This window comes from Scyliorhinus torazame, chromosome 19, assembly GCF_047496885.1.
Source record: "Scyliorhinus torazame isolate Kashiwa2021f chromosome 19, sScyTor2.1, whole genome shotgun sequence".
Taxonomy (NCBI): Eukaryota; Metazoa; Chordata; class Chondrichthyes; order Carcharhiniformes; family Scyliorhinidae; genus Scyliorhinus; species Scyliorhinus torazame.
In genome coordinates this window covers 80,482,587-80,505,770 of record NC_092725.1, presented here as the reverse complement: position 1 = coordinate 80,505,770, position 23,184 = coordinate 80,482,587, and the positions used below count along the sequence as shown (strand labels likewise).

Sequence of the window (23,184 nt, the reverse complement as noted above, 5' to 3'; positions counted from 1 at the left end):
ACAGCCCATGACGTGAAGCTCCTGTTCATAGACCTGACAGGTCTTCGCAACCTGCTTGCCTGTGAGTATCTAGCTCGTGGCCAGTACCATCCGTGACCTCAAAACGATCATGCTCGGACCTGACGACACTCGTAGTCTCAAGGAAGGGTAGGTGTGCAGTGAACTTCTGCCTGAGCGCACCCTTGGTCAGATGGAATTTCACATTGGCCCCAAGACCCAAACTCCCCCTGGGGAAGTGGAGCTCCACTGCCCAAGCTGCCTTGTGGAAATGCCCTCCATTCCCTTTCGGACTGCATGGAGGGATTTCCTGTATGGGCTGCTGCACGCCCTTCATTTCCTTGCCCATCGCCCAGGCATACCATGGTGCGCCTCATTGTCTTCCAGCAGTGGAGGTCCTCAGTGGAGCTCCCCCTACAGAAGCGTCCTCCCCCTTAACATCGGGGACCTGGTTGGAGGGTGTTGCACGCAATGGTCCCATACTATCTTAGGTTGCATCGATTCACGGACTCCCAAGATGCCTGCCATTTTTGCGGCCTTGAGGAGTCTGTGGACCATGTGTGTATTAATCACATTTTAGTTTGATGTTTTAAGTTTCATTTGGGATTTGTTTTTGTTCAACCTTTTAATGTGTCCCTCAGTTAGTTTAATTTAGTCTAATTGGTTTATACAAAATAGTTGGAAACAGCTTGAGAGGGAAGTCAGGTTTTCTTCAAGTTGAGGTTGCAAAGAGCTTTTTGGAATCAACAAATTAGAAATGTGGAAAGATACCTTGACCACATTTTATTTATGTCAAATACTGATGTGGAGAAGCAGAGTGTGTTCTTTATTTTGTATCATTACACAAAGTGAAATTGTACTTGTCAAACTAAGTGAAGCTGATCATATTGTTTCATGTTATTCACTGTGAAATAAAATACTTTGATCCACTTAACAATTTACTTCAAACCTCATTTCTCCAAGCAATCACTTTGTCCACTTGTGGAGAGATTGTGCTCAGACTGTTATTGACATATCCTCTGGTTCTGCTCTCAAACAGGCAGAAATAGAGCAGTGAGAGTCAGCCTCCATACAAAGTAAGCTGTTCAAACCACTTGTGATATTTTGCTATCATTTGGTCTCATAAGAAAGTTTCCAAAGCAGATCCAAATTTGTAACAAAGTCATATAGTGGCGTGGTGAGGAAATAGACAACACCTGTGAAAGACAAACATGTACATTTAGCGAGCTGGAGGTGAAGCTTCAGATTCAGTATTTAAGTTAATATGTAAGATTGTCAGTGCTGTATCGTACACGTACTGTTTCGTCCATCCTCTTGCTTTGTGCGGGGATGGATTGGTTTTCCTACCTTGCCACTCTCCCTTAATCCAGGGAACATTTCCTCTTGTATTTCCATGGATGATTCCCAGGGGATTTATATAATTGGCCACCTATTGTCATACCTGTTGCACAGTAGCCTGAGGAGGATTTCTTTCTGGCCGATATATATATGCACCACGTTCAGCAGGATCTTTCAGGCTTTTGGAAGATACACCTTGCAGATACATCTTGTAGATACACCAGCCATTTTTGGCACAACGACCAGCTTCCACCAGAATTGGTGCACCAGCCTTTTTTGGGGAATTGAACGTTCCCCCGCATGTAACACAGGTAAAAGAAGGTTAAACAAATTATTTACCTCAGCTGGAAGTGCAGGATCCAGCAGGTCTTCTTACAACCCAATGTAAGTGTGACCAATATTTTCAGCCAACCCTGGATTTAGCCAAGATTTTAGGATGGCTAAGCACTTACTTGCTACAATGGTTTCTGTCATGATATTCAAACACACACATCATGATAGACACACCAACAGACAAATCAGAACACACAACACCACAACCAATGACAGAAAGATATAAAAGCACAGACACAACCCCTGGTGGTCAGTAAGAGCGGCAGAGGGGAACCAGGACACAGTAATTGCCAAGGACACTCAGGGAGACAGCACGTGCAGAGTATCCAGAACGAACTGAATTATAAGAGTTATAATAAAATAGAGTTGTACCACATACAACTGTGTTGGCTCATCTGTGCACCAGAGCACCCAACACCACATGGTACAGGAGTGGATCGATACCTGCCGGCATACATCCAGTGTACAGAGACAACCAGCAGTGCCCAGGCATAATGCAAGAGCTCCCGGTTCCGCAGGCGCTCCAGTGCGACGGTGACCTCCACGAAAACTGGCGGCGATTCCGGCAAATGTTCGAGTTGTTCCTGGCGGCAGCTGAACTCCAAGACCTGGATGATAAGGAAAAAATTGAATTTCTCCTCATCGTCGCCGGTGCAAGGGTAAGAGCAATGTTCAGAAGGTTCAGGTTCTTCAGGAGGCAGCAAAGGCACGATTACCAGGCAGTCATGGGCAAATTCGCCAAGTACTGTGAAGAATACGCAATCCAATGGGGACTTAAAGGTAAGACAAGCTGCAGTACTCACCTCGTGGCTGGGATCCCGGAGCCCGAAATCCAGGGCCTGAGAAAAGGCTGGGTCGAGGTCGGCGGCCATCTTGCTAAAGGTATAACGCTAGCACAGTTGCGCGAGAAGTGCGCAGAACCGGAAGTTTCGTTTGCGCATGCGCAATATGGTGCGCATGCGCAGTTAAGAAAACGGCCATCGGCAAAGGAACAGCGATCTGAGCATGCGCAGTCGCTTCCTACGTGCTACATACCGAGCGTCAGGATGTCAGAGGCCCAAGACTGGATCAATTTAAAAAGGAAATGTCCCAAATCCAATTTAAAAGGGAAACGTCCCAAATCAAAAAAACAAAAATCTGTTAAAGCTGTAAAACAACCTTCCTTCACCTGGAATGACAGCACAGTGCCGCAAATTGACCCAGGAGATGAATTTAACCTCCGAAGAACCCTCCGACAAGCAGTTACCTACGCACAAGCCGATGATTCCGACCTTGAATACTTCGATGACGATTTTTACAGTGTTTCCGGACCTCGCGAGCCCAATGATAGCTCCGTGGTCCTATATGACTATGACTCGGACGAACCTTTCGTGTTGCACATTGGCGGCCCCCATATTGAATCCGACGCAGATGCGGATTCATTTTTCGGATTTGAGGATCTTCAACCCAGCAGATATGACGTTCCAACTTATCAGTACCGGATGATGCTGCAGCCTGACATTACCAGACAGGGAGCGGTGCAAGCACACGGAGAGTGCCCTGCTGCCACACAGAGCGTGGTCCACGTCCCGCTCAACGTTCCCGACTCTATGAAAGAAGACATGCAAGACTCCAGAGTGCAGTCCTCGCATGAACCAGAAGTGACTCCAGTGTCACAAGCTTCCACAGCAAGCTCGTGGACAGCCTCCACGATAGAAGCAACGCAAGACTCCAGAGCGCAGTCCTTGCACGAACAAGAAGTGACTCCAGTGTCACAAGCCTCCACAGAGAGCTCGTGGACGGACTCCACGATGGAAGGAACGCAAGACTCCAGAGCGCAGTCCTTGCAGGAACAAGACCATGAGGGTCTAGCAACCTCTCCTGACCAACCAGCGGCAGACGATGCAAGTCTGCCATGCTCCCGTGAACAGCAAGAAGGCTATAACAGCCTACCATGCTCCACTACACAGCAGCATGACCATGACGGTCTCTCACGCTACAATAAAGGGCACAGCGCTGAAGACTGTTCAAGCCCAACTGAAGACAAGCCAAAGGAATCGCCTCGTCCAAGCCCGAAGAAAAAAGGTTTATGCGCTGACCTTCAGGATCATTGTAGCCGAACAGAGATTAATAATGCAGCACGGCCACAGAAGGATGCTGAGGATTTGCTAACAAAATTAATTGTATGTTTAACTTGCAAGGAGCAGACTGAGAATTGCCAGTGTTTTAGTACGGATCGAAAAAATGGACAAGACATTGATCCTCAGGTAATGGAAATAACACAACCTGAATCATATCTACAGCAGGGACAAATGTCTCCCTTCAACACAATACCGCAAAATCCCAACTTCGGAGACCAGCAGTTAGTCAGTAATGACTCTTCAAACCTGGAGGGGAACATTAATTGCATTGAACCTATACACACTCCACTGATTATTGAGCAGAACATTGGAGCAAGAATCCTGAGGACACCGACATCGAGTAGCCAGATAACGAATTTAACACCCACAGCAGTTTCAAGTGAACCAAGTGTGCTTTCCACTAATGATGAAGATGCAGATAAGGTCGACCCGATTATCCATTGTACCACACTAACCCCAGTGCTTAAGCAGTTATGTATGGGGAGTATAATGTGGGCAATTGAGAACAGTAAAAAAGAGACTGTGACCATGCCAGTCCCAGCAAAATCAGACCCAGAGACCATGAAGGCATGTACATCAAACAAAGTTCCATTGAGGTACCTGAGAAGAAAAGTGAAACGGAATGTTCTTTGGAAAATGGTACAATGTCGATAGAAACAGTGGATACTATATTCGAGACCATACACATGGGAGAATTTGGGGGTAATAAACAAGGTTCTGCAATGTCTGGGGGAAGATTTAAAGTTCCAAAGAAGAAAAGCCCAAATGAAGGACAATGGCAAGACAATGACAGTCCACCGACATGGTGTGCACCACCAGATGAAAACTCTGACAATTTACCCAACCCTAGTGAACAGCAAGCTGCTAATGACGATCTATCCACGGGATGTGAGACGAGTGACGACAGCATCCCACTTCCCATGCAAAAGGTGCAAGGTGACAGACCTCGCCTAGTGCGTACCGAGGCACTCAACGATCACGGTGGGACCACTGACGACTGCGGTGGCGGCGCACCGCTTCCACCCTCGATGGCTCGAGCCTCTCCACTGGTTGGTGCATTCCTGCATGTTCCGACTCCAGAAGTGCAGCTTCAGGGAATCTCGGCTGCCTCCAGTGAACCTGTTGGGACTCCGGACGGGGGGCATCGACGGAAGGCAGACCGGACTCCAGATGGGGAGCAGCCAAGCGCCGACTCTGATCTGCGCACGCCAGACCTTGCTCCGGACGGGCGGTGTCGCGGCCTCGGTGATGGCACGCTCAGGGTGACGGCAGATGCCACGGCGACAGGGAATGGATCGCGTGGCAGTCCCACTGGGTCGGCAGTGGCAACCAGCATCGGCGGTCCAAGATGGACACACCAACTCGCGCCATCGCCAGACGTTGATGCGAGCAACAATTCTCTATCCAAGGCGACATGCTTCGACGTTTCTCTGCGGAGTCGCCCTTCCGGCACAGCAGGTGGCCGGAACCAGCGTACACGGTCTTGGCCAACTTCCACATCTGGCACAGTCATCGCCTTGCATGATATTAGTGATGGTGCTACTTCGATGGCAACGACCCATCGGCTACAAGATGCCGTCCACCACAAACATAAAAAGAAAACAGACTCCACCTTGTTCCTGGCATGCAGGGCGGATGGATTGGTGCGTAGGCGCAATCAGCGGGCTCTGTGCCGCCTTCCACGCTCGCAACTGCACCGTACGCACACGCCGGATCCTCCACTGGTTCCCAAGGATGACTTCGTGGAGATGCCACGGATCATGCCCCTTCCATCGCCACCAGAACCAAACCACAGCCAGGGCACCACTAACAAAGATGTTGAATGTTATATTTGCAAGAATGAAAAAAACCAAGCACTGCATGAAGTACAACAAATGGTAAAGTAGAGACTTCGGCAACAGCATCATCTCCAACAGTCCAAGGTGAACCAGTGTGACCCCAAATCTCCACAGCTGAACCGGCTTGAGGACCAGCCCATTCTTGAGGCGGTCACCCATTAGACTGGACTTATAACGCTTTTCATACGTTCAAAAAGTCAAAACACTTCTGTATTATAACCTGTTGTTGTTTATTGTTCCAGATATCGTGGTACAACCTTGTTAGTGTGACGCACCCGACATCGCCCCATGTAAATAGTTACGTCATAAACACACGCTGTACACAACACAAACGCACACTCTTAGATGCACTCACGACACAATTGTATTTATAACCACGTAGGCACTTGTCTTTGTAAAAAAGGGGGATGTCATGATATTCAAACACACACATCATGATAGACACACCAACAGACAAATCAGAACACACAACACCACAACCAATGACAGAAAGATATAAAAGCACAGACACAACCCCTGGTGGTCAGTAAGAGCGGCAGAGGGGAACCAGGACACAGTAATTGCCAAGGACACTCAGGGAGACAACACGTGCAGAGTATCCAGAACGAACTGTATTATAAGAGTTATAATAAAATAGAGTTGTACCACATACAACTGTGTTGGCTCATCTGTGCACCAGAGCACCCAACACCACAGTTTCGTTTATCCAGCTGTATCTGTTCAGAAGATAAATTTTGATGGTGAATTGAACATCAAAACATTGGCCTGGATTCTCCACTCTGCGACGCCGGCATTGCGGATCGCAATTGGGCAAAGAATCGGGGGCGGGATTCTCAGAGCCTCCGCGCCAAAATCGCGCTGGGCGTGGGGGCAGAGAATGGGTCCCCAGAGAATCATCGCCAATCAGGCGCATGCAGTCGATGCGGCGCCGGTCACGGGCCATAGAAAAAGGCCCCTGCGGTGATTCTCCCAGTGCAGCTGGCCGAGTTCCCGCCGGCGTGGTTCTCTCATGGTTCCACCTGGCTGGCACTTGGCGTGGCCGACCTGTTGGGGGGCGGGGGGATCATTCACTGGGGGGGCCTCCAGGATGGCCAGGCTAATGATGGGGGGCAACCGATCCGCAGGCGCGCGCAATCTGGGAAGGGGCGGCCTACCTATTGGCTGTCGCTCCACAGTGTGGAAAAGGCCATGTCGCACGGGACGGCCGACACAGACCGCCGTCATGCACATGCACAGATCCCCGACCGGAGGTGCAGGGCCCCGTATCAGCAGCCAGAGCTCTGGGACCCTGCTAGCCCCCTGCAAATCGCAGAATCATCCTGGACTTACTCCAGGTAATCCTCCCGCTCCCCCCCCCCCCCCCCCGCAGCGTGATCGGGGTTCTGGCCCTCGCGATTCTCCGGTCATCTGGGCCGGGAATCACATGGTGGAATCCACAATAAATATTATCAATCGTGTACCTGATATGGTGGGCCTCACCATGGGTCAAGAGGGTAACCCTTTAAGGGGGGTTGTGCCCAAGGTTCACCCAAAGACCACCCTCCCCCGACAATGCATGACCTGCCCGCCCCTTCCCTTCCCTGCTAGACCCCCCCACTGCCCCTCCGAGACCCCCTAATATGGGAGACATCCCCAGAGACCCCCCGAGATAGAGAGGCCCCCCGGAGCCCCGCCTGGACCCATCCCATAGAACACCTGGATAGGGAGACCCCTTGAATGGAGGAACTCCCTGAGACACCTTAACTAAATGGACCTCCCAGAGATTCCCTCTGTATGGGGACCCCTCCCCAAATCTCCCTAACTAAAGGGACTCCCCCCGAGCCTCTAACTAAAAGAACCCCCCCCCCCCCGCCCCCGCCCCCCATATAAGGGACCCCTATCTGGAAGCTGGAGAGCAGTCCAGGCAGGGACAGTGAAAAAAAAAACTTATTTTGTAACACTCACCTTGGCTGAGACACGGGAAGCACCATGTGTCCATTCGTGGAAAGAGAAAGGCAGTGACCTGTGTTAAACCCCTCAGATCATTTAGCTGCAAACCATGCATTCATTTCTCTCAGTGGGCTGTGATTGACAGCTTCCAGAAACACAGCTGTCAGCCTTGCTTCATTCATCTCCCCTCATGGATGAGTAACTCTGAAGTGCTGTAACCACAATATTTACAAACAGCTCCTGGTCGACTGTGGCGGCGCTGGACACAGTCCGCAGCCGCCACACCGGGTTCCCGACCGCTGAGACCACACGTCAACCTCGCTGTTGAGAACTCGGCCCATCGGGGGCAGAGAACGGGGAGGGCCTTCAGGTGACGCGCTATCGCCGTTTCAACGACGTGAGGTGCGTGATGCGAAGATGCCATTTTGGAGGGGGCAGAGGATAGAAAACCACCGTCAAACTAGCGCCGACCCAATTTGGGCTTCGGAAGGGATTCTCTGCCCAATCAGCAATTACGATATCGGCGTTGGGCAACGGTGAACCCCGCCCAGAGTCTGCCAAACGAAGAATCCCGGCCAGTGTGTCCATAAACATCTTATAGAGAATATTTTTGCTCTGAAACCACTTGCTTGCTGACCTGGTGAAAACATTAATAAGTAATTCACAATCAGCTATAGGTCAGCCATGTTGTGACATTATGTCCATCAGGGCGCATAGGAAACCTAGGTTGGGAAATCATGTGTAATGTCAATAATTATGCTACAAATGCCTATTTTTATGAAGTAAAGGTAGCAGCAGATTTATCCTTCTTGCACCAATGTTGAACAACATAATAGATCCTTTTAACAACACCGGTCCTTTTGAAAGCAAAGTAGAAAGATGCCAGTAAAATGTTTGTAATGTCAAGAATTTTCTAAACTGTCTACAGCATGGCACGACAAAGGAAAAAGTTTCCTTGGACCTTGGCTTGTAAAAATAATATCTGTTTTTAAAAGTTTACAGGAGGATGTGGCTGGACTGATTTCACTCACATCCTGCAAACAAAAATCTTAATGGGCAGCTGATCAAAGTCTAGCAGCAAAATCATTTACAAGATGCCGGCGTTAAAAAAGAAACAACATTCCATTGCTTTTCCTCCTGGCTGATTAATGTGGTAAATTGGATGTACCAGCTGTAGGAATGCCTCATCGCAACATACTCCTCAGAACAACAGATCAAGCACCTACTGCTCCGTGGCTGAATGTTAACAGTTACAAGTAGGAAATAATTGAAAGGACATACTTCTCTCTTTAATAGTATTTCATATAATGAATTAGTCAGCATGATGCATCATGTCATTCCTTATAATTGTCTTGTGCTCATCAAGGTAAAGTATGTTAGCATCAGGGAATACAACTGTCTCCCATTTAAAGTGTTCCCAACAACTAGATCACACGTAACATGAGCTGCTGCAAAGTGAAGGGCCCTCATCTCAGTCCCAATTGATATGCTTCAGTTCCAATCTTCGTGAAACGCTATCTTCAACATCACATCGCTCAGATCAATTGCAATCTTGCATTCCTTGGCTTGGATATTTCACACTGTTTTCAGCATTGTTTCAGTGTAAAATCAGGACAAGTAATTGTTGGTAGCAAAATGTGACAGAAGGTAAAAGCAAATTACTGCGGATGCTGGAATCTGAAACAAACAGAAAATACTGGACAATCTCAGCAGGTCTGACAGCATCATGGTGAGAGGAGGGAGCTAACGTTTCCAGTCTGGATGACTCTTTGTCAAAGCTCTGGTTTGAAGAAGGCTCTGGTATTCCACCCCAGGTACAAGTTTCCTTGTGTGTTTGTCACCTTCCTGCGAACTGTCCAACAGGTCCCAAGTGTTCTATTGCAGAAAACCCAGCAAGGAAGGATAGAACTGGAGCTGATCTTTACACACTTTTCTATATTTTCATTCAGAAACGTTTTGTAAACATGCACCTTCCAACTCCAAAACTCCAGTTTCAGTCTGTTTCAATTTATAGGAACATGGATCAATCTCCAGTTAATGCTCTCCACCTGTGTACAATGAAACATAATTAATAGACAATTATCACCAAGTGAGCTCACTTACAGGTAGTATGAAGAAAGAAACACATGCATTCATTTGGTGGGTTGTATTCTGCGGTCGCCCAGCCATGTGTTTCTCAGCTACGTGCTATTCGTTGGTGGCAGGATTCTATCTTCCTGCAACTTGTCAATGGAGTTTCCCATTGTAACCACCCACGCCATTGGGAAACGCACGGGCAGGGGTGCGCTGCCAGTGGGAAAAGTGAATCGCAATGATGGGACGGCACAGTGGCACAATGGTTAGCATTGCTGCCTCGCAGCTCCAGGGTCCCGGGTTCAATTCTGGCCTCGGGTGATTGCCTGTGTGGAGACTGCACGTTCTCCCCGTGTCTGCGTGGGTTTCCCCTGGGTGCTCTGGCTTCCTCCCACAGTCCAAAGCTGTGCCGGTTAAGTAGATTGGCCAAGATAAATTGCCCCTTTGTGTCTAAAGGTTCAGTGGGGTTACTGAGTTACGGGAATAGCATGGCGGGGTGGGCTTAAGCTTAAGCAGGGTGCTCTTTCCAAGGACTGGTGCAGACTCGCTGGGCCGAATGGCTCCTGCATTGTAAATTCTATGATTCAATGATTCCAGGATCTGAGAATTCTGGCTGATATCGTTCAAGAGCAATGCAATACTTTTGACGTACAGTCACTGTTGCAATATCAGGAACATGGCAACCAATTTTTGCACAGTAATCTCCCAGAAGCAGTAACGTGATCATGTCATTGTGGTAATACCAGGTATTGCGGTACCTGAGAGGTGGATGACCATTGGCTAGACCCAGGAGTCTACCATTGGCCGATGTACATTGCTCCGCCCTGAGAGGCGGAGTATAAGAACCGATGCCGTCCCAGCAGCCTTCACCTTCTGTATTGAAGCTGCTGGGGAACAGTTCTAGCAGATTAAAGCCTATTAGTTATGACTCACCTTGTCTCGAGAGTAATTGATTGTGCATCAGTCATGACCAGATGATCTGTTTTTTATTGGAACGTTGACTGAGGGATAAACACTGGCCAGCACGCTAGCAATAATGGCTGGAATTCTTTGGCCGTTGCCATTCACTTTTCCCCCTGGCAGCACACTCCCCGCCCTTGGGTTTCCCGACAGCATAGGCCGGCTTCAATGGGAAATCCCATTGACAAGCAGCGGGAAGACAGAATCCCACTGAAATCCCAAAAAACATGCAGCTGGGGAAGAGAATCCAGCCCAACCCAATGTATTCTTCAAAATATTACAATGAGAATTTTTGTGTCCACCTGAGAGAGTATATCAGTCCTCAGTTTAATGTCTTGTCTAAAAGACTGCACCTCTGACAGTGCATCAATCCCTCAGCACCACACTGGAGCATCAGCCTAGATGTTTGTACTCATGTCTTAAAGCACAGTCTTCTGACTCAGATGTGAATGTACTATCACTTGAGCCAATTTCTGCTGTTGATAATTTTTACATCAATATTTAGCATTCAGCCTGCGCAGACCTGGATCTACTTTTGACAGTATGAGAACACGGAGAGATTTTCACCTCTATTGACTTGCTCACCACCCCCCCCCCCCCACCCCCCCACCCCCCATACCCCACCCCACCCCCACCCCGCAGCAGTTCCCACATAAATGCTTCTCATGAAGAATTATGACATTCCCAATGAGTATGATCTTGTATTCAATTGGACTTCCGGTTGCGGCTATGCGGAGCTAAGCCGCACGAATCGGCAGCTCCCGCGAAGATGGACTTTAGGGCTCGATAGAAGAGCCCCAATGGGACTTTTCACACAGCCAACCCGTGGGGAAGAGAGGAGAGAGTTCCCCCACTAACCTGTATGGACCGGACCCGCAGCGAAACGGCCAAAAAAATGGCACTGGAGCAGCGGGAGAAGAAGGGTAAAATAAACAAAATGGCGGCGGCCGGGGACAAAGAAGAGATGCAAGAATTCATCGAGCGCTGCTTCGAGGAGCTGTGCAAGGAGATGGTGGCGCCGATGTTGGCAATAATTGAAGGACTTGGGGCAACCCAGAAAGCCCACGAGGTGAAGATCCAGGAGATCCAGGACAAAGTGAGTGAGAATGAGGATGAGCTCTTGGGCCTGGCGGTGAAAGTGGAGCGGCACGAGGCGCTACACAAGACGTGGGCGGGAAGACTCGAAGACCTGGAGAACAGGTCGAGGAGAAACAATTTGAGGATCCTGGGTCTCCCAGAAGGAGTGGAGGGCGCCGACGCCGCGGCATATGCGTGCACAATGATCGGGGCGCTGATGGGCACGGAGGCCCCCCCGGGGTTGCTGGAGCTGGAAGGGGCGCACCGGGTGCTGGCGAGGAAGCCCAAAGCAAACGAGCCGCCAAGGGCGATGGTGGTGAGATTTCAACGGTTCACAGATAGAGAGAGGGTCCTGAAATGGGCCAAGAAGGAGCGGAGCAGCAAGTGGGACAACGCTGAGATTAGAATATACCCGGACTGGAGCACGGAGGTCGCTAAGCGGAGAGCGGGTTTCAACCGGGCCAAAGCGATGCTGCATCGGAAAGGAGTGAAATTTGGAATGTTGTAGCCAGCGCGACTGTGGGTCACATATAACGGCCAACACCACTACTTCGAAATGCCCGAAGAGGCGTGGACCTTTATATTAACTGAAAAGTTGGACTCTAATTGAGGGTTTGAGAGGGTGGGGGGTATTTGAGGGTTGAAGTATGATGGCGGTTGTATATAGGGGGGCAAGCACGCGCAGGGAATGTTATATGGGTTGGGGACGAGAGACAAGGCCGCAACAGAAGCTGCGTCAGGGGGGGCGGGGCAGGCTCTGGAAAGTGCGGGGTTTTTCTCCCGCGCGCGGGAAGAAAGGTGGGAGGGGGAGCGTAGGAACGTTTACTGATGGGGAGATTCCCACAAGGGGGGGGTCAAAGGGATGGCGGGGGAAGCCGGGGTCAGCAGGCGTCAGCTGACTTATGGGAGTGATATGGGGGGAGCAACAAAGCTCGACAGGGGTCTAGAGGGGGGGGGGGGGGAAGGGGGGAGAAACAGGGTTGCTGCTGCACTGGCCGAAAGGGAATGGGACACAGAAGAGGTGGCCGGGACGGAGGTGAGGGAGACGCGGACACGGGACTGGCCCAGAAAAGGAGATGGCTAGTCGGCGGGGGGGGGGGGGGGGGGGGGTGAGAGCCCCTCCAATCCGGCTGATAACGTGGAACGTGAGGGGCCTGAACGGACCGGTGAAGAGGGCTCGAGTGTTCCCGCACTTGAAGGGACTGAAGGCAGACGTGGCTATGCTCCAAGAGACACACCTGAAGGTGGCGGACCAGGTTAGGTTAAGAAGGGGATGGGTAGGACAGGTATTTCACTCGGGACTGGACGCAAAAAACAGAGGGGTGGCAATTCTGGTGGGAAAACATGTGTCATTTGAGGCCAAGACTATCGTAGCGGACAATGGAGGGAGATACGTGATGGTGAGTGGTAGGTTGCAAGGGACGTGGGTGGTGTTGGTAAATGTATACGCCCCGAACTGGGATAATGCTGGATTTATGAAGTGCATGTTGGGGCGCATCCCGGACCTGGAGCTAGGAGGACTGATAATGGGAGGGGACTTTAACACAGTGCTGGACCCAGCACTAGACCACTCCAGATCAAGGACGGGAAAGAGGCCGGCGGCGGCCAGGGTGCTCAGGGGGTTTATAGACCAGGTGGGGGGAGTGGACCCATGGATGTTTGCAAGACCGCAGGCCAGGGAATTTTCTTTCTTCTCCCACGTGCACAAGGCATATTCCCGGATAGACGTCTTTGTGCTGGGCAGGGCGCTCATCCCGAGGGTGGAGGGGATGGAGTATTCGGCCATAGCTGTTTCGGACCATGCCCCGCACTGGGTGGAAGTGGGGCTGGGAGAGGAGAGGGACCAACGCCCGCTGTGGCGGTTGGATGTGGGACTGTTGGCAGATGAGGTGGTGTGTGGTAAGGTAAGGGGGTGTATTGAAAGATACTTGGAGGCCAACGGCAACGGGGAGGTGCGAGTGGGGGTGGTATGGGAGGCGCTGAAGGCGGTGATCAGGGGAGAGCTAATCTCCATCAGGGCTCATAGGGAGAAGACAGAGGGCAGGGAAAGGGAGAGGTTAGTGGGGGAGATTTTGCGAGTGGACAGGAGATTACGCAGAGGCCCCGGAGGAAAGATTACTTGGGGAAAGGCGACGGCTCCAGACGGAGTTTGACCTGTTGACCACGGGGAAGGCGGAGGCACAGTGGAGGAAGGCGCAGGGGGCGACCTACGAGTACGGGGTAAAGGCCAGTCGGATGCTGGCACACCAGCTCCGTAAGAGGGCAGCAGCGAGGGAAATAGGGGGAGTCAAAGATGGTGGGGGAGCCATGGCCCAGAGTGCAACAGAAATAAACAATGTATTCAAGGCCTTCTATGAAGAGCTGTACAGATCCCAGCCCCCAGGGGGGGAAGAGGGGATGAGACGATTCCTAGACCAACTGCGGTTCCCGAGGGTGGAGGAGCAAGAGGTGGCTGGTTTGGGGGCACCAATCAGGTTGGAGGAGCTGAGTAAGGGTTTGGGGAGCATGCAGGCGGGGAAGGCCCCGGGGCTGGACGGGTTCCCGGTGGAGTTCTATAGAAAGTATGCGGACCTGTTGGCCCCGCTACTAGCGAGGACCTTTAACGAGGCAAGAGAGGAGGGGTCCCTGCCCCCGACAATGTCGGAGGCGACAATTTCCTTGATTCTGAAGCGAGACAAGGACCCACTGCAATGTGGATCGTACAAGCCGATTTCGCTCCTTAATGTGGACGCTAAGCTATTGGCAAAAGTGCTGGCCACGAGGATTGAGGATTGTGTCCCGGGGGTGATACATGAGGACCAGACGGGATTTGTAAAGGGCAGGCAATTAAATACGAATGTGGGGCGGCTCTTAGACGTGATAATGATGCCATCGGAGGAGGGAGAGGCGGAGATAGTGGCAGCCATGGACGCGGAAAAGGCCTTTGACCGAGTTGAGTGGGAGTACCTCTGGGAGGTGTTGCGTAGGTTTGGGTTCGGGGGAGGGTTTATTAGCTGGGTTAAGCTCCTTTACAGCGCCCCGGTGGCAAGTGTGGTGATGAACCGGCGGAGGTCGGAGTACTTTCGGCTGTACCGAGGAATGAGGCAGGGGTGCCCCCTGACCCCCCCTGTTGTTTGCATTGGCGATCGAACCCTTGGCCATATCACTGAGGGTGAATAATAAATGGAGGGGGGTGGTCCGCGGGGGGGGAAGAACATCGGGTGTCGCTATACACGGACGACCTGCTGCTGTACGTGGCGGACCCAATGGAGGGAATGGTGGAGGTCATGCAGACTTTGAGGGAGTTTGGGGAGTTCTCGGGCTATAAGCTCAATGTAGGGAAGAGTGAGCTTTTTGTACCACAGGCAGGGGACCAAGAAAGAGGGATAGGGGACCTACCGCTGAGGAGGGCGGAGGGGAGTTTTCGGTATCTAGGGATCCAGATAGCCAGGAGCTGGGGGGCCCTACACAAACTGAATCTGACAAGGTTGGTGGACCAAATGGAGGTGGACTTCAAAAGATGGGACATGTTGCCGCTCTCGTTGGCGGGTAGAGTGCAGTCGGTAAAAATGGTGGTCCTTCCGAGGTTTCTGTTTGTGTTCCAGTGCCTCCCCATTGTGATCACCAAAGGCTTTTTCAAGAGAGTAGGTAGGAGTATTATGGGGTTTGTGTGGGCGAACAAAACCCCGAGGGTAAGGAGAGGGTTCCTGGAGCGCAGTAGGGACCGAGGAGGGCTGCCGCTGCCAAACCTAGGGAGCTACTACTGGGCAGCAAACGTGGCGATGATCCGTAAGTGGGTTATGGAGGGAGAGGGGGCGGCATGGAAGAGGATGGAGATGGCGTCCTGCAAAGGAACGAGCTTGGGGGCGTTGGTGACGGCACCATTGCCGCTCTCGCCATCAAAGTACACCACGAGCCCGGTGGTGGCGGCAACGTTAAGGATCTGGGGCCAGTGGAGACGGCATAGGGGTGCAGTAGGAGCCTCGGTGTGGTCCCCGATCAGGGGTAACCACCGGTTTGTCCTGGGGAAGATGGACGGGGGGTTCCAGGGCTGGCACCGGGCGGGGATTAGAAGAATGGGGGACCTGTTCATTAACGGGACATTTGCGAGCCTAGGGGCACTGGAGGAGAAGTTTGAGCTACCCCCGGGAAATGCATTCAGGTATATGCAGGTGAGGGCCTTTGTGAGGCGACAGGTCAGGGAATTCCCGCTGCTCCCGACACAGGAAATTCAAGACAGGGTGATCTCGGGTGTATGGGTCGGGGAGGGCAAGGTTTCGGCAATACACCAAGAGATGAAAGAAGAGGGGGAAGCGCTAGCAGAAGAGTTGAAGGGTAAATGGGAGGAGGAGCTGGGGGGGAGATCGAGGAAGGTTTGTGAGCTGATGCCCTGGGTAGGGTCAATTCCTCCTCCTCATGTGCCAGGCTCAGCCTGATACAATTCAAGGTGGTTCACAGAGCGCACTTGACGGCAGCGAGGTTGAGTAGGTTCTTTGGGGTAGAGGACAGATGTGGAAGGTGTTCAGGGAGTCCGGCGAACCATGTCCATATGTTTTGGTCATGCCCGGCACTGGAGGGGTTCTGGAGAGGAGTAGCGGGAGCAATATCTCAGGTGGTGAAAGTCCGGGTCAAGCCAAGCTGGGGGCTAGCAATATTTGGAGTAGTGGACGAGCCGAGAGTGCAGGAGGCGAAAGAGGCCGGCATTCTGGCCTTTGCGTCCCTGGTAGCCTGGCGAAGGATCTTGCTGATGTGGAAGGAGACGAAGCCCCCTAGCGTGGAGGCCTGGATAAACGACATGGCTGGGTTCATAAAGTTGGAAAGGATTAAGTTTGCCTTAAGGGGGTCTGCGCAGGGGTTCTACAGACGGTGGCAACCGTTCCTAGACTACCTCGCGGAGCGTTAGAGGAAGGTAGGTCAGCAGCAGCAGCAACCCTGGGAGGGGGGTGGGGGGAGGGACGGACGAGAGATTGCTTGAGGGGATGGACGAGTGGGGGATAACATGGAGGGTGGGGGAAACTGGCACGAACGGGCGAGAGCCAGTGTACAAAGCTATGTAAATATATCATCTTACCATGTATATATCTTGCTCAGGGCGATTTTGTGTTATTTTGTTATGGGGGGTGGGAGGGGGGGGGGGCGGTGTATTGTTTGTAAGGGGGAAAAATTGTTTTGTTTTGTTAAAAAACTTTAATAAATATATATTTTTTAAAAAGATCTTGTATTCAATTATTATGGAGGAGAAGGAGCACAATCTGAAGCAAAGAAATGTTGGAAAGTTGAGGATCATAGACCTTCAATTGTCCATTCTATAGAAATTATAGCTTACACAGATCATTTGAAGACCTTAGTGAGGAGATCAGTATTCAAAGAGTGAGATTCTCCAAAGAGGTGATAGAGAACCTCCACCGTTTACTGATAAGGGCCTGATGTCACACACATCTACCATTGCTGCTCTTTTCTGTGGGTGCGAACCACAGTTAATTTTTCTGACAGGCTAGTTTCAGACAGCCACAGGATTCCAGCAAAATTAGTCAGGGCATAATTCAAACATAAATTTTCAAGAGACTGACACATTTACAGCAAATCAGACAAACCCATCACCTTTGACAATATAGCAAGATAGAATCATCCGCTTTCAAGGAAATTCTCATTTGCCTAAGGCCAAATCTATGTTGCTTTACAGCTCTGGCAGCCAACTCCTCAATTCCCTCAATAGGATGATCTGCAGTCCCTGAGTGCCCAGATTGTGCCTGACAATGTGTAAAGGATCCGACATGATAATGCAAGACAGTTGTCATGAAGCATACGGTTCAAAATTTGGTTTTGCTATACTATTAACATGGCCATCAATTCCTCTATCTTCACCTGCCAGCTCTTCAATGTGTGGAGCAGATGCTTCACTCATACAGTCCAGATATATTCGATTTTGGTGTTTCAGCACCGCAGTCGGCAAACAAAATGAAAGCCATCTACAAGCCTGCAGACTCTGACGCCATGTTCCTCATCTGATTTTTCTTAACTTTTTACTTGCCTCTGATTCTTTAACTGTTACTTTCTTACCCTATTTGCCTTTCTCCATTCCTTCAATACTTAGCCTTTCTTGTGTGCTGGTCTCATGCCCCAGACCACATTATTACCCCACCTTCCCCCTGTGTGCGTATTGCCTAAGTGTTTCACTTTTTAAAAATAAATTTAGAGTACCCAATTAATTTTTTTCCAGTTAAGGGGCAATTTAGTGTGGCCAATCCACCTAACCTGCACATCGTTCAGTTGTGGGGGTGAAACCCACGCAGACACGGGGAGAATGTGCAAACTCCACATGGGCAGTGACCCAGGATCGGGATTCGAACCTGGGTCCTCAGCGCCGTAGGCAGCAGTGCTAACCACTGTGCCGCCCGTGCCTTACTGTTTCTTGTAGGAAATTAAAATGGGGAGAGTTATTAACAAATCAGGCAAAACAAGCTTATGAGCATTCGTTTAAAAAAATATTGAATTCACTCTTAATAATTGTGTGCTTCAAAGTTGCTATGTGCTTCTTTTCCTTTCCAGGATGTTTGTGATACAGAACATTGAAAACAGTAATCTACTCCTCCTGGTAACTGAGGCATACTGTGACTGCAGCATCTTCCCACCAGTCACGCTGGAACCAAAAGAAGTGAAATATATCCTTTACATAACATGTATTGCAACAGCTAGGGCAGGGGTGACATCTTTTGTCAATCTGCGGCAAATCAAATTAGTACTTTGGCCTCACATAAATAAGAAAGCAAAAATATTTCAGATTTGCCATCTCTTTACTTATTTAGACAAAATCGATTTCAGTGGACCTCTTACTAACTTTGTTCAAGCAGCGAACGGACATTTTCTTGTCAGTATTTTGCTTAGAGAACCACACAATAGGATTGACCCTGGAGATATTCCTTCTATAAGCCCCTGAAAGGAATGATGAAGTAAGAGAGATGTGTCATCAAAGGACTTTCCTTTGACGACATTGCTCTACTGAAAGACAATTTAACGAGGTCTACATGAGTGGCAAATGTAACACAAATTTAAACATTAACTGCTTGTGGATTGAATGTGTTTATGCGCCATTCTGACACCACACTGCCATTGACGCATTATTTGATGTGGGGGTATGATTCTGTTGTATGGGCCTGATAATGATATGTTAATTTATTACAATGAGGTTCCCGATGGTGAACAGTGGGAAACACAGCCTGCCACTGATGGGGGGAGGGGATGATCGCTTCCTGCTTTTACATTGATGTGAAATGCTACTTTGACTTTCTAACACTATTTTCCCCTCTCATCGCCAAACCTGCTCAACGCAACGGGTGCGGAAAATCCCAGCCATTGTCCCTGGCAACAACTGTGGGAACATTGTTTTCTCAGGGTCTGGCCCAGCAGAAAGCCTGCTGCAGAGAGATATGTCAGCTACTCCTAGGGAATGCAGTAACATTTTGGCCTGCTGTCAACTCAAGCATGCCCATATTTCTTTGCGGTGATGGTATAATATATTAGTATCAGGATGGTACCACATGGTAGCAAATGAAGCAACTTTGCAACACACGAAAATCAGCCCCATGTTTTGCAGTTTACTAGAGTCCGGTGTTTATCTTGGGAAATTTAGTGGAGGGCCCATAGGAGCAGGTGTAGGCCTTTCAGCCCCTTGGGTTTGCGTCCCCAATTTAATTAGATTATAGCTGTTCCTCTGCCTCAACACATTCTTCCCGCATCCCCCTTGATGTCATTGGTATCTAGTAATCTACTACTACTCAGTGCTGTTACGTGTTGATGGATAATCTCTACAAATATGCCAAAAATCCCTAATAATTCCACTATTGACCATAAAACCCTAAGACATAGGAGCAGAAGTAGGCCATTCGGCCCATTAAGTCTGCTCCACCATTCACTGAGATCACGACTGATCTGATATGATAATCCCCAGCTCCACTTTCCCACCTTATCCCCATAATTCTTGATTCCCTGACTGATTAAAAATGTGTCTATCATAGTCTGGAACATACTTAATGACCTAGCCTGTACAGCTCTCTCCGGTAAAGAATTCCACAGATTCACTGCCCTCTGGGAGAAGAAATTCCTCCTCATCTCTGTCTTAAATGAGCAGTTCCTTACTCTGAGATTATGCCCTTTGGTCCTAGACTCTCCTGCAAGGGGAATCAACTTCTCAGCATCTACCCTATCAAGTGCCCTGAGACTCCTATATATCTCAATAGGGTCACCTCTCATTCTTCTGACCTTCAGTGAATACAGGCACAATCTACTCAACCTCTCCTCATAATAAAATTCCTCCTTACCCGGGATCAACCTAGTGAACTTTAGTGGCCATAGAAGAGTCCAAACGAGAGATGTAAGTAAAACTGTTTTATTCTAATGTAACTATATACACAGTACATTTAAGGATCCAGCCTGGACGACACATGCTTAGCTCTCATCTGGGCCAGCTTTTATATTGGAGTCCATTTACTTCCCTCAGCGGGGAACTTGTATTCAGCGAGGCCCATGAGGAGGCTAATTGGTCCATCGCCGTATGTCTTGTGCGGTTTGTAACTTGAACCTTCCCTGGACTGAATCCAATGCCAGTGTATCTTTCCTTAAATTAAAAAGACCAAAACTGTTCACAGTATTCCATGTGTGTATTGATTCTTAACACCAGTGTAAATAACAAATCAGTTAAGTGCGAACGTATGCGAACACAGAAGTTAAGGCGTCGACCTGATTCCTGTCACGCATTCCATCCTGAGGTAAGATGTAATTCAGTATAAACCTGTACCATAAAAAGTCGATCCATATGCATAGGGTGCAATTAAGTGAAATAGTTTTACAATCTGACAAGTATTTTTTGTTGCTGGTTTCCTGGCCCTGAGTCACTGTTTGCGTGGAGTTTGCACATTCTCCCCATGTCTGCGTGGGTTTCACGCCCACAACCCAATGATGTGCATGTTAGGTGGATTGGCCACGCTAAATTGCCCCTTATTTGGGAAAAAATAATTGGCTATTCTAAATTTTAAAAAATAGCAGTTTCACCATCATTCAAAGTGATGCGTGATAACGCTTTATATACCTTACATGGATTTTAATTTTAAAGCACACCATTGGAGGATATCTGGAGGAGCAATAGGTTGGTGAATTAAACACAATGCAATGGTAAATCATTGCTTTCTGTCCACCCTTCAATTCCCTCGCAGATTGTGCATTCATTCTTATCCAAAAGGTCATGCATAGGGGGCTAAGTAATAGGTCGTGTCTTCAAAAGAAGAAGAGGGGTTCGGGTGGCACGGTGGTGCAGTGCTTAGCCTGGCTGCCTCATGGCACCAAGACCCAGGTTCAATCCCCACCTGGGTCACTGCCCGTATGGAGTTTGCACATTTTCCCTGTGTTTGCGTGGGTCTCACCCCCATAACCTAAAGATGTGCAGGGTAGGTTGATTGGCCACGTTAAATTGCCCCTTAATTGAAAAAAAGAATTGGGTACTTTAAATTTATAGTAAAAAAAGAAGAGCATTTGACCAAGACTTGGGAATATTGACAGGGGGACAGAAAGACAAATGACTAATTCCATACCCTCTGAACTAACTGCTAGGAATTGTTGAAACCACGAACCTTACCTGTCAATTTTCTTTCCCCATTAGCGTGGATGAGAATATCTTTGTTTAGGATCTAGTTTGGCTCTGGTTGGCTGATGAATGCAGGAAAGCTATGTGGCTGAGGTGCTGACATTGTCCACAGAACTGTTTCTCGGCATAAGTCAGTATCTTCAGGAGTGTCTGGAAGAAGGTTTTAATGGAAAGAGAAAGGACCTTAAATCCATGTTGTAATGACAAGTTATATTCTCTCCACAGGAAAATGCAGAGGAGTGTGGAGGGGCATCAGGCATCTCTCTGGCTGGAACACTGCTAGCACTTAATCTGGGCATGGCTGTCGCTGTTTTACAATGATGAAGCCAAAGTGATGGCCATCATATATCACACTGTTTTAGAAGCTTTTGTGAAGGCTGCACATAAGACAAATCAGTCAATCTTATTTCCATTGGATTGTTAACAAACATATGCCACTGGCTGATAAGAAAAGCTAAGGCTGGAAAAGAACTTTCTTAGACAAATTTCAACTTGTTTTCTTGTTTACCAAAGCACTCACATTCCTCTCACATTCATAGTATAATTGGAGAAACAACATAAAGGTTATTTCCTGCAAAGACGTGGAGAAACAATCTCAAGAAGAGGTTCCAATTAGTGAAAATTAAACCTGAAAAACAAATCCATCTCCTGTTTTGACTTCTTTTGTTGTTGGTCAATGAAGGTACTATCTACTTGATAAGCAAATGGCTTTATTTCAGGAGCCTGTTAGTGTGCAATAGTGTTGTGAGGTTAACACAAATTATTCTTCTGTAGTATGGCTTGGACTTGGGAAAAAAACCTTTGGTCCCCTTTGTTTTGTTCTGGGAAAATTTATATGAAAATCTTCACTTGCTAAGAGTTTCAAACTTCCCACTGAATAAATCCATTGTATGACATTATTCTGTCATTCTCCTTTTTATCAGTGTTTTCAACATTGAAAAAATGTTAAGCAAAAGTCCAGTTAAACAGCATGACTCAGAATGGAAAATTATTTAAACAGTTATATTTATAAAGCTCACTGACCAACGCACTGCCCATGGTGCCTCAATTTCATAAGACAAGTTGTTACAAAGTTGGATCATGTGCTGAACTATGACATGTTGCAAACAACATCTGGATCAGGGGCAGCTTTTGTAGCAGAAGTGGCAGACAACAGCAAGTTTTCATATTACGTGGATCCTTGCAAACTACTCCAGGAGAGATCTGTCACATCAGGCAGTATACAAGCACAGAAGTAAGTACTAAGCGCTGTGTCTACGAAGGACAATAACTTCGCTAATCTTTCTGTAAAAAAGAAGAATCAACCAGGCAGGGAACATGATAGTGTTTGCTCAAGCTCAATTAAAACATCACACATGGCATCTTTATGTTGTTATGTACATTCCCCCTGTCTAAACACTTCTGCTGCTAAGGGAGCAGACAGTTAGTCTGCTTAGAACATATTAGCAGTCCTACCTATGATCAGCCAGAAGATGACATGCTGCCTCCCCAACGTTTCTTCCACCATTTGCACAAAGATGGAGCAGTTGCACAGCTCATTATAAGCAGCAAGTTTGCAAATAGAACCTTTGCCAATTACTAATTTCACGGTTCTAAGTCTCAGCATTCTAATGCCCAGAGTTATCCTAATTCTGCTGATATTTTGCTCTCTGCACAGCCCATGTAAATCACTTTACATTGTACAGTATATCCTTGATTACAACCTTCTTCAAGCTTGTAAAAAATGCAATTATTGGGCAGCACGGTGGTGCAATGGTTAGCATTGCTGCCTCATGGCGCTGAGGTGCAGCGTCAATCCCAGCTCTGGGTCACTATTCGTGTGGAGTTTGCACATTCCCCCCATGTTTGCATGAGTTTCGCCCCCACAACCCAAAGATATGCAGGGTAGGTGGATTGGCCACGT

At 48.8% G+C, this 23,184-nt stretch overlaps 1 protein-coding gene and 1 long non-coding RNA gene across 9 annotated transcripts in view; one reads left to right on the top strand and one right to left on the bottom strand.

Annotated features, from left to right (window-relative positions):
* The window catches only part of LOC140396252 (voltage-dependent calcium channel subunit alpha-2/delta-4-like), an 820,155-nt gene that overhangs the window by 784,761 nt on the left and 12,210 nt on the right, over positions 1-23,184 (top strand). For 4 of the 6 annotated variants that reach the window (XM_072484603.1, XM_072484602.1, XM_072484604.1 and 1 more), the window contains 2 exons: positions 18,194-18,311; positions 20,332-20,409. In XM_072484603.1, coding sequence (XP_072340704.1) covers positions 18,194-18,311; positions 20,332-20,409 — 196 coding nt within the window. Of the gene's footprint in view, positions 1-18,193; positions 18,312-20,331; positions 20,410-21,506; positions 21,662-23,184 lie in introns of those variants that run through there. The other 2 variants (XM_072484607.1, XM_072484605.1) reach the window with 1 other exon arrangement.
* The window catches only part of LOC140396254 (uncharacterized), a 49,597-nt gene continuing 46,427 nt past the window's right edge, over positions 20,015-23,184 (bottom strand). For 2 of the 3 annotated variants that reach the window (XR_011936501.1, XR_011936500.1), the window contains exons 2-3: positions 21,273-21,431; positions 20,015-20,258 (exon numbers count right to left, since the gene is read on the bottom strand). This is a non-coding gene — a long non-coding RNA (uncharacterized lncRNA). Of the gene's footprint in view, positions 20,259-21,272; positions 21,542-23,184 lie in introns of those variants that run through there. The other variant, XR_011936499.1, reaches the window with a different exon arrangement.